The sequence below is a fragment of the Apium graveolens genome, chromosome 9 (assembly GCF_009905375.1).
Source record: "Apium graveolens cultivar Ventura chromosome 9, ASM990537v1, whole genome shotgun sequence".
NCBI classification, from domain to species: domain Eukaryota; kingdom Viridiplantae; phylum Streptophyta; class Magnoliopsida; order Apiales; family Apiaceae; genus Apium; species Apium graveolens.
The window spans coordinates 21413263-21429672 of record NC_133655.1 but is presented as its reverse complement, the minus strand read 5'-3'; the positions used below and the strand labels follow the sequence as shown (position 1 = coordinate 21429672).

General features: G+C 33.6%; 2 protein-coding genes across 3 annotated transcripts; one reads left to right on the top strand and one right to left on the bottom strand.

Annotated features, from left to right (window-relative positions):
• Positions 1-369: 369 nt before the first annotated feature.
• LOC141687215 (polyribonucleotide nucleotidyltransferase 2, mitochondrial) lies at positions 370-10041 on the top strand. 2 transcript variants are annotated; one of them, XM_074492416.1, is made up of 16 exons: positions 370-784; positions 1179-1334; positions 1417-1587; positions 1977-2102; positions 2186-2347; positions 2477-2596; positions 2991-3128; positions 3231-3393; positions 4221-4346; positions 4788-4918; positions 5132-5351; positions 5569-5652; positions 7065-7144; positions 7621-7764; positions 8698-9393; positions 9713-10041. In XM_074492416.1, the coding sequence occupies exons 1-16, from the start codon at positions 449-451 to the stop codon at positions 9812-9814; spliced, it is 2955 nt and encodes a 984-aa protein (XP_074348517.1). In that variant the 5' UTR covers positions 370-448; the 3' UTR covers positions 9815-10041. The 2 variants fall into 2 exon arrangements, with proteins under 2 accessions (XP_074348517.1, XP_074348516.1); XM_074492415.1 differs by having other exon boundaries at positions 9710-10041.
• A 309-nt stretch (positions 10042-10350) lies between these two features.
• On the bottom strand, positions 10351-10818 carry LOC141685099 (putative cytochrome c oxidase subunit 5C-4). Its single transcript, XM_074490225.1, has 2 exons — positions 10813-10818; positions 10351-10705 (listed from the first exon to the last, which is right to left on the bottom strand). The coding sequence occupies exons 1-2, from the start codon at positions 10816-10818 to the stop codon at positions 10505-10507; spliced, it is 207 nt and encodes a 68-aa protein (XP_074346326.1). The 3' UTR covers positions 10351-10504.
• Between the last annotated feature and the right edge of the window lie 5592 nt (positions 10819-16410).

The window sequence follows — 16410 nt, the reverse complement described above, 5'->3', positions numbered from 1 at the left end:
ATGAAGCAATTGTTTCATCTAATTTTCTTTTAAAATACCGATTAATCCTCGTATTGATTTGAGATTTTGATCAAGTTCTTGTAGTTTTCTTTGAAATTGACTATTATGTTTTTTGGCCCATCTTTATTATTTTTTATTTGTTCGTTAATATAATTAAGAGTTCACTATCTCAGAATACGATATACCAATTACTTTCATTTTATGTAGCAATTTACGTTTAAAAAATTGTCAGATAACAAGCTTGCGTAACGTTTACAAAAGTCCCATGTATTTAAGAATAAAGACAGTTAATAACTCGAGCAAAATTAAAATAAATTTTGAAATTACCAAAATGCACATACACCATACAGAACTAGGCTACTAGCTGCTGCCTGCTGGCTACTGATTTCTAAAACCCAACATAAACCCTAAACCCTCACTCACACACCCAAATCAAAAAATCATTTTAATGGCGTCATTAGCTATCAGAAGAAATCACCATCTCTTCTCTCATCCTTACATTCTCAAATGGAGATCTTCTACTCTTCGCAACATTCACTCTTCCACTTTTGCCCTTTCACAATCCTCTACACAATCGGAATTAGAGTTTCCAGTTTCTGGGACGAAGTTTCTAGAAACTTTTACAGAAGAGTTCGAGATAGGTTTTAGAAAGATAGTGCTTGAAACGGGGAAAATTGCTCGGTTTGCAAATGGTGCGGTGGTTATGGGGATGGATGAGACTAAGGTTTTGTCCGCTGTTACTTCTGCCAAAGGCGATTCGGTTAAAGATTTTTTACCTCTCACTGTATGTTACTCTCTTGTTTCCGCTTATCATGTTTGATAAATGTTTTTAATTTTTTGTTTTGATTAGTTTAGTTCTATAGATTTGGCAATTTCGGGCTTGTTGTTCAAAAATATGCTGATTTTTTGTTGGTATAGAGGGTAACGGAGCTTGATAGGAATGTATGTAAAAGTTTAAAGAATAAATTTTTAGTGGAAGTGTCGTTGTAGGTTAATTGAGTTGTGTTTTTTTGTTGCAATATTAAAATGACGAGTGTTATTTGGCAAGCTTTTTTGTTGTTCGTTTTCATTTTAAGGATTTTGGGGGTTTGATGAAGTGTAGGCTTGCGGTTAGTGTATATATATTGGGTTACTAATTACTATGCGTTTTTTAATTGGATATGTGTTGTTATGTAAAGGTTGATTATCAAGAAAAACAGTTTGCTCAAGGTGTGATTCCTAATACATTTATGCGGAGGGAGGGTGCTCCTAAAGAACGTGAGTTATTATGTGGTCGGCTTATTGATAGGCCCATACGACCACTTTTCCCTGCTGGATTCTTCCATGAGGTTCAGGTATGTTGGTAGACAGTGGATAATTTATAAAATGTCTTTTCATCATTTACTAATTTATAAAATTTTGGTCTGATTTTCACAGGTATCAGCAAATGTTCTTTCGTCTGATGGTAAGCAAGATCCAGACGTGATGGCAGCTAATGCCACATCAGCTGCTCTTATGCTTTCAGATATACCTTGGAATGGTCCAATTGGTATGATTCGTATGGGAAGGATTTGTGGGAAATTAATCGTGAATCCAAGCATGGACGAGGTTAGTCCCGCATTGTGTTTGTGAATATGTTTTAAATGATATATAAAGTGAAAACTGTTAGAACTGATTGTTATGTAAGCTAAAAGTAACGACTTTCTTATATTATTGTTCCAAGGAATATTCCTGAATTTTGCAATTTGCTACATGAAAAAAGAAATTATTAATTGTTCTCATCAGCGTCACAAATCCGAAATGACTAACTTTCAGATTTTATATTTGGATATTGTCAATTATTCACCTTGTATATTGTTTGTGTTTTATGGAGTTGTCAAACTCTCTTTCGCTACCGTGTTGTAAATTGTAATACTTAAAAAAGTTTCTTGAGCCCTTATGCATGTCAAATATTCTTAAGTATGGCCCTGTATTACTTTGTATTGGATGTTACACAGCTTACTATAAGTGATCTCAACTTGGTATACGCCTGCACGAAAGACAAAGCTTTGATGATAGATGTTCAAGCTCGGGAGATCACGGAAAGAGATCTGAAAGATGCACTCAAGCTTGCCCATGTTGAGGTGAGTTCCTTGTCCTCGTTAGCCTTCTTTTACAAATTAAATATCTAGGCTAAAGTCTACGTTACACAAATTTGATGATGCAGGCAGTAAAATATATTGACCCTCAAGTCAGACTGGCAGGGAAAGCTGGCAAAGGAAAGAAGGAATATAAGTTGTCTTTGATATCAAAGGAAACTTATGAAAAAATTAGGACTTTGGCCGAAGAACCTATCAAAACTATTTTTACAGATCCTGCATATGGGAAGGTAAATGCAAATTTAAAATGTGGTCTTTAATTGCTCGTTTGTTTAAACCTACTAATCTTATAAAAGGCAAATTGCTACTTTTGATCCTCTCTTTCCTTTTGAGTAAGATTTCCTTCATATTTAAATCAGTTTGAACGAGGAGAAGCCTTAGAAAACATTACTCGAGATATCAGAACGGCTCTAGAAGAAGAATGTGATGAAGAAAGTCTGAAAGTATTACCTAAGACGGTTGATAAAGTCAGGAAAGAGGTATGTTGTTGTTTGTGTGTAAAATTTATCAGGACAAACTCATCAGTTTCAGTTTTTCTCATGGTAGTTCAACACTTCAATTAATCATCAGAGCTTCTGAATTTCCGGTGAAGACAGTTTTTTGTTGAAATATATTGACATGCAAATTTCTTATAATTATGATTTAGTCCACTTGGTCTAGAATATTATATTGTATCCTGAAAGTTTGTGTTCCCTACGATTTGTCAAAGTGTTCCCATTAATAAATTTCTGTACGACATGATCTGATTAAAAATCTGGTTTAGCATCTAGAACATCATTGTGAGGCTAAGCAAAATTTAGAGAGATGGGCAAATATTACGAATTCTAGATTTGTTCATGCCTTCAATTAAACTACATGTCTCGTATATTCCAGGTTATCCGCAAAAGAATTATTGATGAGGGGTGTAGACTGGATGGAAGGGGCCTGGATGAAGTTAGGCCCGTGTATTGTGAAGCTGGTAATTTACCTGTACTACATGGATCATCACTCTTTTCTCGTGGTGATACTCAGGTCTCTGCCTATATAGATATATTTTCCATTTTTTTATTACTTAAAAATCTAATTAGAAACATTCTTTAAATTCACTGCGTTCATACCTCTGAATGTTAACAGGTTCTTTGTACTGTTACCCTTGGAGCACCCGGAGATGCACAACGTTTGGAATCCCTGGTCGGCCCATCTACCAAGCGATTTATGCTACATTATAGTTTCCCCCCATTCTGTATCAATGAAGTTGGTAAACGAGGTGGTTTGAATAGGCGTGAGGTCGGACATGGTAAGCCAAATAACATGTTTATTAGAAAAATTACGGGTTTTTATAATCAATAACCTTTTAGTATACATGTTAATACTTTTTGTTATCTTCTGCTTATAATTTTTCGAGAATAGAGCCAACAAATATCCTACAATAAGATTTTTGTAATTGGAGTGAAATTGGGAACAAATTATCATAAGGACATTTAAGCTACTGGTCTACAAGCAAAGTATTCCATTTAAAATATTTTTGCACTTTGTTTTTCTTAGGGAAGAGAAAAAACCTTAAACCTAAAGACCTGGGCTCTATAACCAGGGGCCAAAACATTCCTACAATTTTTGGCAACGAGTATTGTCTTTGAACCTGTACATGAATAGAGGGTAATGGTGGGTAAAATCTTCACAACTCTATGACCTCTAGGTATGCTGCTTCTCCCCTTGTTGAACCACAGCGTAGGTTGCGAGGTCATGGTTCATCCAGCATGTGCATGAACGCAACTATCGCCTCTAGGTTCGATTTTATGATGAATTCACAATTTAAGAGATATAGAATTGTTACAGCTCCCCACTTTCTTGTCTAGACTGGTCAGTAATTTATGAATTTCAATACTGCTCTGCTGTTTGACCGTGTAAGGAGATCCACATATAGACACCTAAAGGAACCTTCATGTTGGGATATTATATATGCCACATGACATGTCCTAAAGCATGATATGTGGTGTACTAAACTGTATAACATCCAAAGTTATATGTATCATTTAACAAAGGTTAGATTATATGTTTCAGAACTTGATACATGTCCAGTTAGCAAAAGATACCCTGAATACTATGGATTTTCAATTTTTGTAGGCACTCTTGCCGAGAAGGCTCTGCTTGCTGTTTTACCTCCTGAAGATGATTTTCCTTATGCGGTTCGTATCAATTCAGAGGTCATGGCTTCTGATGGTTCTACTTCAATGGCATCTGTGTGTGGAGGTATACTAATCTAGTGTAACTGATATGTTATGACCAAATAATATCTTACTATTATATAATATTCATAACTACTGCATTACTCTATTTTTTGTGCATTCATTGCACTGTTGTATCCATTGTTGTATATCATCATTATATTTAAATGTTGGAACTGTTTTCTCCTTATAAATTGTGACATTAAATTGGGAAGTTAGTATGAGTCATATTACTTATGCTGACGATTCTGCAGATTTTTTTATTTGTTTATCAAGCTTCCTCTTAAATCAAAGTAACTTTTTATATGTAATTTTTACTAGAGAAAAAAAGGGGTTAAGTTAAGGTCATATTTCAGTTGATTATCCTTGTGATAACTTTTGTTTTGTTTGTCTATTAAATTACATTAGCTTTTCATATGTTAATTTTCCTAGAATAGCTTATTGTTATTATTGGCTATTATTATAGGTAGTATGGCGTTAATGGATGCCGGAATTCCGTTACGAGAACACGTAGCAGGGGTCTCAGTGGGCCTTGTTACTGACGTTGATCCATCTACTGGCAGTATAAAAGATTACCGTATACTAACTGATATTCTGGTGAGCTCCTTTCACGAGCTGTGAGTTCACATTTATACTAAAACTCATGCAAAAATAACTTTCTAATTCTTACTTGATTGTATTATATTTTATTTTGTTAAACGTGATATATTCAAACACCCTTTTTTGATAGGTGATTAAATTTTAGGTCAAATACTTAAGTCCTTTTCATATTCCTGTTTTAACTTTCATTTTCTCCATCAATTTCTCTAGGGATTGGAAGATCATCTTGGGGATATGGACTTTAAAGTTTCAGGAACACGTCATGGAATAACATCAATTCAGTTAGATATAAAGCCTGCTGGAATTCCACTCGATATAATTTGTGAGAGTTTAGAACCAGCACGTAAAGGTCGACTACAAATTCTTGATCACATGGAGCGAGAAATAAATGCACCACGTTCTCAGGATGACAGGAACTCTCCTCGATTAGGTTCGTGTGTCCATTTCCACTTGAACCAGCTTTCTGTTCTTTCAGATACTCTACTGCTTTGAACTCTCTTATTCTATACATCTATTTGGTAAGAAAATGGGGTCCTACTATGAAAAGGACAAAGAGCACAGACACCTCACGTCTGGGGATAATAAACCATTTAAGATATTGTTCATAATTAATTACTTGTTTTAAAAATAAACAACCTTCCTTGCAGTTATCCTAAAGTACAACAATGATGCCATCCGACGCTTGATTGGTCCGCTTGGTGTCTTGAAGAGAAAAATTGAAGAGGAAACAGGTATGTTCAAATTGGAAATCCGTAATATCGTGGCCGATTGAGCTGGATGTGTTCTTAAAATTTTCTCAGCTGTCATAACAGAAATATCGAATTATACAATTTTATTTTTTCAAATTTTGAGTGCATTTTGAATGGGTCAGTGAGATATCTTTAAGACCATCTCCAACCCACAACACTAAAATAGTTAGCTTTTAGACTATTTTAGTGTGAAAATTGCACTATTCATGAAATAAATTCCACACTATTTTTGTGTGGAAATTGCACTACACATGAAATCAATTCCAACCCATTTACACTATATTTCACATAAATGTCTAAAAGAAGAGATTGTATTCTCACTTTTCCAAAATTGTATCTTGTTGGGATATAATAAGATAGAAATGGGACATGAAGGGAATAATACTTGTGAATTTGCTAACTAATACGAGGGCATAGTGGAAATCTTGAAAGACGCCAAATTTGGTGTGAGAATTACACCAAATGTACTTTTTACGGTATTCATTTGGTGTCATTTTGACACCATTATAGTGTTCGGCTGGAATGAGTTTTGACACTATAACTTACACTATAATAGTGTTGTAGTGTTGGGTTGGAGTTGCTCTACCGTTTCTACCGTTTCCTGCTATAATTTTTCCCCTTCGTTGTTCATAGGCACATTTAAATTTTGCCAGCATTTACTTATATCAAAAAATATTGTCATGGATATTGTAAAAACCAATAATTCTTAGGGACATTAATATGATTCGTTTTGGCTGCCTCTATACCACTCCGCTATATGCGTTTGGTACCTTTTGTTTGTTAAAGCTACATGGTAAACATTTCAGATATATTGGAAATATTTACTTGTTTGTTACTTCCAAAGAACAACAAAGTACGATATTTCTATATAATAGTGCTCATCACATAGTTGTCAAGGCGTTGCCCAGGCAGAAAGGCGGTAAAAAATGAAAAGGTGTCCGAACCACCTTGATTTAAATATGGTAGGCAAATTAGGTGGTGCCTAGGCGTACACTAGGTGAATTATACATGTAATTGTGTACATATATATATTTTAAACATTATTCTCATATATAATTTGACTTAGCTTATTTTCGTTTTTTGAGTGGTAAAATCCATAAAGTTGTACCAATGAACCATCATACCCATAAGAAAAGTCTTAAAATCAACAAACGAAAGTTAATAAAATCTATTTTTAATCAATAAATTAATCTTTACATGAATGTAATTATTATTAAAACCAATCAAAATACATCTGTATAATGTCTAATATATATGCCTATATATACTCATCCATAATGTGCACATTGTTATTAACTTCCCTCTGTTGAATTCACATTATTAGTCTATTTAGTTTATCTCTGTAAATCTCATCTAGTTGTCCATGAATAAGTATATTGATTTCTCTAAAATAGGTGCACGGATGTCAGTGAGTGATGGAACACTTACTGTAGTTGCAAAAAATCAGTCTGCAATGGAGAAAGTACAGGAGAAGGTATTTGAAATCATTTTTTTAAGTTTATTTGGTTCTGTTGGTATAAAATTTGAATTTGATTAACCAAACTGATTTGTGATGTTATTTTTTCTCTTTATACTAAAGCAGTTCTATTTTGCAAAAGAATATGATTCTTCAGTTTTTGAATGATAGTGCGATGTTCTATTGGAGAAAATAAAAAAGCTGGCATCACAACTTGATAATTTTATTATCTCAATCTTTTTATGTAACCAATAAGGTTGAGGCATCTTATGGTTCTGTGGTGATCAGTGGCAGGTCTATGCTTAGGTTATTAGATCATGGATCTCGCAATAATAAGTATATAGTATAGTGAATACTTCACAATAAAATGGTAGATACATTGTATTTACAACGGTAGAAAGAAATGAAGGAGCTATGCCATATTGAAGTGATTACTATGTATATAAATATAATATAGACAGAAAAATTGAAGTCCTTTTATTTTTACTCTCCAGATTGACTTCATAGTTGGCCGTGAGATTGAAATTGGAGGTACTTACAAGGGTATCGTAATGTCGATAAAGGAATATGGTGCTTTCGTGGAGTTCAATGGCGGGCAACAAGGCCTCTTACACATTTCTGAGTTATCGCATGATCCGGTATGCAGGATTTTTAAGCTAATTTTGACAACTTGGTTATGTATTTATGCTTCCCTTTTTTATATGTAACTTTGCTTTATTATCTTAATTTACTTGATTCCCGCTGCGTCTCTGTTAGTTAAGCTTAGAGCTGGCAATTGGTTTGTTTCATGTACTTTCATGTCGTGTACAAACCCGACCCGTTAAGAATTCGTTTCGTGTTCGTGTACCTTTATTTCACACCTTTATTTCGTGTACGTTTCGTGTCGTGTTTCGTTTAATTTTATATTAATATTAAAAATAAATTTAAATATTAAGTTTTTAGTAATCGAGTCTTAAGTCAAAAAGTTATAAAGAATCAAATGTGGTAAAGTCTTGTGAAATTTAAATCTGAATCTATTTTGTATCTATCTTTTGTTAAAAACTATATGTAAAATGTTATTTCAAAATGTATCTTCATATAATTTTAATGAAATTTATTTATATATTTAATTATTTCGTGTACTTTCGTTTCGTGTCATGTACCCAACACTCAAGGGTAAACCAAAAACCGACACTAAATTCATCCGTGTACTTTCGTGTTCATGTACCGAAAAGGTCAACCCAAACCTGTATTGCGTGTAGTATATGAAATTCCCTGCTCTAGCTGTGACTGATGTTTTTGGTCATGTATAATTTGATGTTTAACTTTGTTTTATTGTCTTAATTTACTTGATTCTCGCAGCTTCTCTGTTAGTGAAGCTGTTACAATGATGTTTTTTTGGTCACGTATAATATTGATGTTTACCGTCTGGAACAAAGTGATTGCATGTTTAAAGCTCTTCGAGTAGTATACTTCTAAATATCTAATACTAAAAACTCTATCATCCCCAAGAAATTGGATGTTGCATCACTGCTGAAAGTATATAAACAATATATACTTGGTATGTATTTATTTTAGTCCTTGCTCATCAGGTATCCAAGATCTCAGATGTGATATCCATCGGGCAGCAAGTAACTTTAAGGTGCATAGGCTCAGATGTACGTGGCAATATTAAGTTATCACTAAAAGCTACTCAACCGCAAAGGACAAGTAATATGGCCGCTGACTTTGTTTCTTCGACGACAGAAGCACCTAAAGTTTGGCCACCAGTTAATGATATAAGAAGTACTGAACAGGATAAACAAGAATTGTCAACGGAGGATAGGCCATTGCACAACGAAAATAGTGACATCGCCTCTTCTTCATCATCAGAAATTTTAATTCGTAGTGCTTCTGAGTGCGATGAGGTGGAAGAATCCGCTGGTTTAGTTAGGAATTCTAATAGCAAGACCAAGACCTCGAATAATAAAAGATCTGATAACAAGTCAAAAGTAGTCTCACCTCAAAAGAATGGCCCTGATTCTCCAATCTCTGCTTTTGATTTATTTTCATCAAAAAAATCAAGTGAATTTAAGACAGGTTTCAGCTTCAGAAGTAATGAAATTGACAAAGGTAACACCCCTGCATCCAGGGATGGTCTAAATCATAAAGAAGCCCCAGCTGAGGCTCCTACCAATGCAAAAAATCTAAAGATCGGAAGCGAGGTGTCAGCCAAGGTTCATCAAATACGGGCCCACGGATTAGTCCTGGACTTGGGCGGTGGACTTCGTGGAATGTTTAAATTTGAGGTACATAACATTATCTAATAATTTCAATTCAGCTTTTAGGTAAACAACATAATATAATAATTTCAACTCAGCTTTGAAATATGTGTTGGCTATCATGGCATTGATTTTCACTGCAATGTGTTCATCCGTTGATCTCTTCTGTACGAGGCTGCTTCGTGGTCCTGCTGCTTAACATTTTTTGTCTTGCTTTAAAAAAAAAGTCTGCATTTGTTCCTACAAATGGTTGAGATACAATATAGATAGATTTATAGTAACCTTTTGGTGGCAATAATAACACTTTTTTTTAATTATTACTCTATATTATGTTTCCATGCAGAAGGGTGGGAGAAGGGACTTTGAAGTTGGGGAAGTGGTGCAAGCAAAATGTTGTAGCTTTTCTGGCAAGGGGATCCCTGTAATGTCCATAACTGAAACTGATTAATGTTAAATTTCCCCGTACGAAGCAATCACGCGGATAACTTGGGTAGAACAGATATGGATACACCCAGTGACAGATTGGGTATTTGTATATCTTAATTTTTTGGTGTAGAGAGAAAATTAAATAAGTTTTATCTATGTTAGTGTACGACCATTCGCATGGTTATATTTTAGGGATGATATCGTGTTTGGAAGAAGTTAGATGTGGTAGCTAACTAGCTATGTTCGTCAGTCCTGATGTTTTTCTTAATCTACAGTTCAGAGTTCAAGTATAAATTAAATTTATCCAGATTTCTTTGATTCAATCTATTTGAGATTAAGTTTGAGTTGACAACGACAATGCTCCCCGCGGCCCAATTATTACCATTTACCATTCAGACGGGAGAATTGGTTAATAATACCGTTTTCAATTAGCTAATGTATTGAAGTTACTCTGACAACTTCGGTATAATTGTGATGTTCCTACGGCATCAAGAGACTAAACTCTTAGCGAAACCCAAACAATGGCTAACAGCCCATAATGTAAATCTGTATACTCAAGTTCAGGAGGCCAACTCACTTCCCATTTGGAACATAAAACCAAATTGTCAAGTACATTACAATTTACAAACACACAGGAAGCCCCAAAGCTAACATAGGCCCGTATTCTAAAAATTTATTTAAAGCCAGCCTTGCAGATGCATAGATATAAAGCCTACTCATCCTCCACCACAACACTTATAACACCTTTGTGAAGCATATTATAGAACTCCCTGCTTCTCCTCTGATTATTCCAGTGATGCATCTTCCAAAGTCCTCCAGCCATGAAGCTAAGTGTTATCCCAATCAGAATGTCCAATCTTTTGAGCACCACCCATTCTGTTCTAAAACATCCATCAACAGTGCAACACCAAAACTTTAGGCAACAACTACATCAAAATAGCGGTAACTAATCATATGTTCATATATTAAATTTCAGGCATCCCAAAAAGCAGATGTTCTCTACACAGGCCTAAGGCAAACCCGCATATTTAAATTTCCAGATAATAGGGTTATTACTTGATTTCTACAGCACTACAAAAACCATAATTTTTTTATCAGAACCGCTTATCTAAATCTCCAATTATCAGGGTTTTTGGAGGCCTCAAAATATGTTTCATAAAATGCATATGCTAATTGCCAACTGCAAACGGTATGTCAGTTTACAAGGATCCGTACATTAATCCCATGAACAAGTTCTAACATCTTTCTTTCAGTTTGTATTATAATTTCCCTGAAATGAAACAGGTATAATGCTAATTTTTTTTAATTAAAAAAAAAAGACACAAAAATGAAGTTGAAAAAGAGCAACATCCACAAGCTGAGCAAGACATAGGCTTCAATAAATAATAATATAAAGCAATACTGGAAACTGAATATTCCATTTCACCACGTTTTCTAAGGCAAAAAAAAAAAACAAATAAAATCAACTTGTTAGAACCAGACAACGACGTTTATATATTAAGTTAAAAACATATACAAAGTTTTAGGCCGGTTTCTCAAACATATTGAATACCTGAGATTACTAGCTAATGATCAGAGAGACTGAGACCGAGAGAGAGTGAGACGAGAGAGATGTCAAAAGCAGAGAAGAAGAAGAAAAATTACTACAGTACTGGTACTGCTGCCAGCTGTCCTTTTACAACTCTCTCAAAACAACCCGTCTCACAACACAGGAGGTCGTGTTATGGCTCGTTTGTTTACGCGTGTTTTTTTGTTTTTTTCGGAAAAAAAACAATGCATTTTTGGATTATAAAATTAAAAATAATTTGAAATTACATACAAAAGAAATGATTAAGTAAGCTGTATATTATACTCTATATTTAAGACGAGCTTTAATTTACTTAAAAATTTTAAATGGATTGAAATTTTTTCATTCAAATAGATAGGATTTAAATACTCAACTTTTGATAATAGGATATCCTTTTTGTAGAAAAATTTAGGGGGCATCGTGAGAATTCATGCATCAAAAAAAATCCCTAATTACGAATCATAATTTAAAATTATACTAGCTAACCACTTGTACACCCCACAATTTTTAAACTGAGATATTTTTGAAAGAAAACAAAACAAAATAAAATTCATTTTTTTTAATTTATTTCCAAGTTGGCAGATCCCTTTGATACTTTTGGAGTAACTCATTTTCCATTCTTTTTTTTCCTGAACTCGGAGAACACAATGTAAAAATCAGTTTTTATTATATTTTAATCAGTTTATCCGTTGATACCATGCACTATACATTAATATCTATATAATTATATTTAATTGAAAGACCAAGAAAATAGCTACTTAAAAAGTCATTGATTGAACTGTCAAAAAAAAATCATTGATTGTCAAACTTATAAATTATACTGGGGATTACAGTTTACCATGTCACTAGCCCTGCTCCAAATATCATTTCTTAAAATTAAGGGCCCCTTTGAGATTTTGTTAAATATATGTTATATAAGTAATATAAAGATAGTAACTTATAAACTATTTTGATGTTTGGATAAATTTAGGTATATGTTACTTATATTTTAATTATGTATTTAATAAATTATAACTTATAATTTATAATTTTTTTTCGAAATAAAATTAAATATAAATTACAAATTACGTCAATTAATATTTTTAAAGAATATAAAATAAAAAAGATAAAATTTAAAAATAAGAATAATGACTTAGGGATAAAATTTTATAATATACAATATTTATCTTGACGATAATACAATTATATTATTGATCCAGCCTTAAATCATTAATTAATATTTTTAATATATGAATATAAAATATAATATATATTTTTAATTAAAAAATAATTATTTTATATATACATTCCAAGCACATGGAGTTGTGAGTAAAAGTCAAACACCCCATACTACTGTATAAAAGGAGTACTCTCTCCGTCCCACTCATTTGTATACAAATAGTTTGGGCATGGAGGACAAGATATAATAGTAAAATAATATTATTTTTGATAGTTTTGGTAAGATAGTGGGACGAGGGAGAAGTAAAAAGTACTCCCTCCGTCCTATTTATGAGTACTTTAATACAATGAAATTTTTATATTTAATACTAATACAAAATTAAAAATATTAACAATAAAAAATGTGCATTGACAAATGTGTCCAACACAAATGGGAAACATTTTTTGGGGCGGAGAGAGTATAATTTAGTGAGAAGAAAGTATAAAGTTGGGTAAAGTGGTAGGACCAATTAATATTTAATGGATAAAGTGAGTATAGTGGAAGTAAGTAGTGGATGTAGTTAATTTTTATATTATTAAATTTTTACTATTTTTGATAAGTTTGAAATGTATAGAATTAAATGGGACATCCAAAAAAGTTGTATAGAATTGAATGAGACAGAGGAAGTACTAAACAAATATATTAAATAGGAGTGAGCATTTCCGGTTCAAAACCGAGAACCAAACCGAACCGATCAAAAATTGCGGTTCCGGTTCGGTTCATGGGCGGACCATCGGAGGGACTAGGGTGGGTCCTAGCCTAGCCCAGGTCAAAATATTTTTTTACTCAAAATTACTATTTAAACTTGGCAAACTATCAGCCCTGTTATTTTTGTTTTGAATCTTTTATTTGTACAGTAATTATTTGCTTTGTTGGATTTCGTACTATTCTATTTCTTTTTTTTAAAAATAAATCCATCTTTAAAAAAAATTGTAACAATAAATGAATAAGTTAGGATTAATTAGTTCATAGACACATTTAATTATTGCCGTCTTTTGACTACTTTTCATAATAAGTTTTTCAATAAAATAAATATTTTTCTTAATTAGTAAATATTTTTTAAAAATAGTTAAAATTTACCTCTAAATAATAATAAATATTTATATAAAGAAACAATATAAACAATTATAGTTCCTATCTTCCTATCTAAATTATGATTGTCTCATCAAAAAGCTCAATCTTTTTCATTATTAAAATTTTACCTACATATGTATTGATTGTTAGTACCTCTGGATTTCCTTGATGCTCCCACGTAAAAAGAAGTCAAAACCGTATTGATTGCGCTGCTAGATTGAGCAAGTTCGGTTAATTAAGGTCCTGTAATGCTCGGATAAATTGTTCTGTGAAAAACTTTCAGTGTAGGCCGGGAGGACCTAGTAAGGGAAACAGGAACATATTCTCTGTAAAATAAAATTTTATTTTTTTTTTATCATTAATTTTTTAAAAATGAACAAAAAAACTCTCAAAAATTCAAAAATATAAGAGTGTATTCATAAAATATGGGCGGTAATCCCCTAGGTATAATTTTTGGATCCGCTCCGACTTATAAGACTACCACTAAGGTAAACTGCAGTTAAAATAAAATTTAGCCCCGGTGATTTTATCGTCCTGGGTCCGCCCCTGTTCGGTTCTTAAGTAATTCGGGTCCGATTCGGTTCTTGTTTTTCTAAAAATTTCGGTTATCGGTTTGGTTCTTAACATACTAGAACCGTAAGAACCGAACCGTATATAAATGAATAAATAGAATATATATATATGTATATATTATGTTTTATATTTTCTTATTATAATATTATAATACATTTTAATAGAAATATGATTTTTATTGTATTACTAGTTTCTTTAAATATATATGGAGTTTTGAATATTTTTATAAATATTTTTCTTCTTAAATATTTAAAAGTAATCGAATTCAAAATGATCCACCAATAATAAAAATCTTCTTTTACTAAGTTAGCCTTAATAAATAATCAAAACTAGTCAAAATTTAAGAAGTTAGAATATTAAATAATATGCAAAATAAATAAATATTAAATAAAATATAAATTCGGTTCTTTCGGTTCAGAACCGAACCGAACCGAAATTTACGGTTCGGTTCTGGTTCGGTTCTTACATATAAACGGGTCCGGTTCGGCTCTTAAAATATTTCTGTTTAAGTTCTCAGTTCTTTCAGGTCCGATTCGGTTCGGTCCGATTCTGATCCGTTGCTCACCCTTAATATTTAAGGGATTACCTAACTGATAAAAGAATGATAAGAAGAAACTACTTATTCTTTGTTGGAAAATATGGGTATAAGTCCCATATTGGTAAGTCATATTTTTGAGCATTATGACTAAAAGATGTGTGAGATATGATGATATTCTCTTAATAATGGAAATTATTATTTTCCATTAGAATTTGGCTCAAATATTATGGCATAAATTAATTTGATTTTGTTTCAGATTAATTGATATGGTGTATGTCTTGATATATTCAATCTGATTCTGTTTCAGATTATTTATGGAATAGAGTAGCTTGCAAGTATTACACCGATTCCATAATTAATGATATTTAATTATGGAAAAGAGTAGCGCACAAGTCTATCTACACCTATATAAACACCTCTAAGGCGTTAGGGTTAGACACACCAAAAACATATTCGTCTCTAAACACAAATCTCTCTCTCTCGGTGATAGTTTCGTGCCCATTCAAGCTCGCCGAAGGTGCTCGTTATCCGTAACGCCGCCGCTACCTCGTTTTATCCTGGGAGGCTATCGACTCGCACATACGGTGAGAGGCGAAATAGCTTTAAGGAGACAGTTTCAACTGGACTCGAGGATCTCTCTTCTGTTTATATCTTTTCTTCCTCCGTTTGATTTCGTTTACTCACACACACACTTGTTTGATTATTTGTATTAATCGCAGATTGTTTTCACAATCTTAAAGCTATTTATTTTATATACATCTGTGACTGATACATCTGTATCTGCTTGTTTTGTTGAGTAACAGATCGATGGAGAACCAAACTGTGAACGATTCGATGAACATGACGGCTGATCCCAACGCACAGATCACTGGATCTGATGGGGTTCACCAGCAGCCGATTAACCCTAACGCACGGATCGTACGATCTGATGGGGGTCAAACGCCTGTTGGACATGTGCCTTCGGGACATGTGCCTTCGGGACATGTGCCTGTGGGACACACTGTCATTGGACAGTTTAGTGTTCCTCTTGGACAGATATCGGCAGGATTCACTCCTCCGATCATACCTGCGGTGCCTACTGGTGTGCATACACCTGTAGTACAGACGCACGTACCATCTGTTCCACCCGTGGTGCCTGCTGCACCTGTTATGCCAACTGTGCCTGCTGCACATGCTGAAAAACCTGAGAAGTTCAACGGAACGAACTTCAAACGTTGGCAACAAAAGATGCACTTTTATCTGACCACGTTGCATATGGATCGCTTCCTTAAGGAAGAACCACCGTTGCTCACTGCTGAGAGTAACATGCAGACTGTGTATGCTGCTGATGCTTGGAAGCACTCCGACTACATCTGTCGGAACTATGTGTTAAATTGTTTGTCTGACTCGTTGTATAACGTATACAGCGCAAAGCCAACATCTAAGGTCTTATGGGAGTCACTTGACCATAAGTATAAAACCGAGGACGCTGGGGAAAAGAAGTGGATTGTTGGCCGCTTTCTTGATTATAAGATGGCAGACTCTAAGACTGTGGTCAGTCAGGTGCAGGAACTGCAGGTGATCATTCATGACATTCATGCTGAGGGAATGGTCATAAGTGAGTCTTTCCAAGTTGCTGCTGTTATTGAAAAGCTTCCACCTGGATGGAAAGATTTCAAGAACTACCTT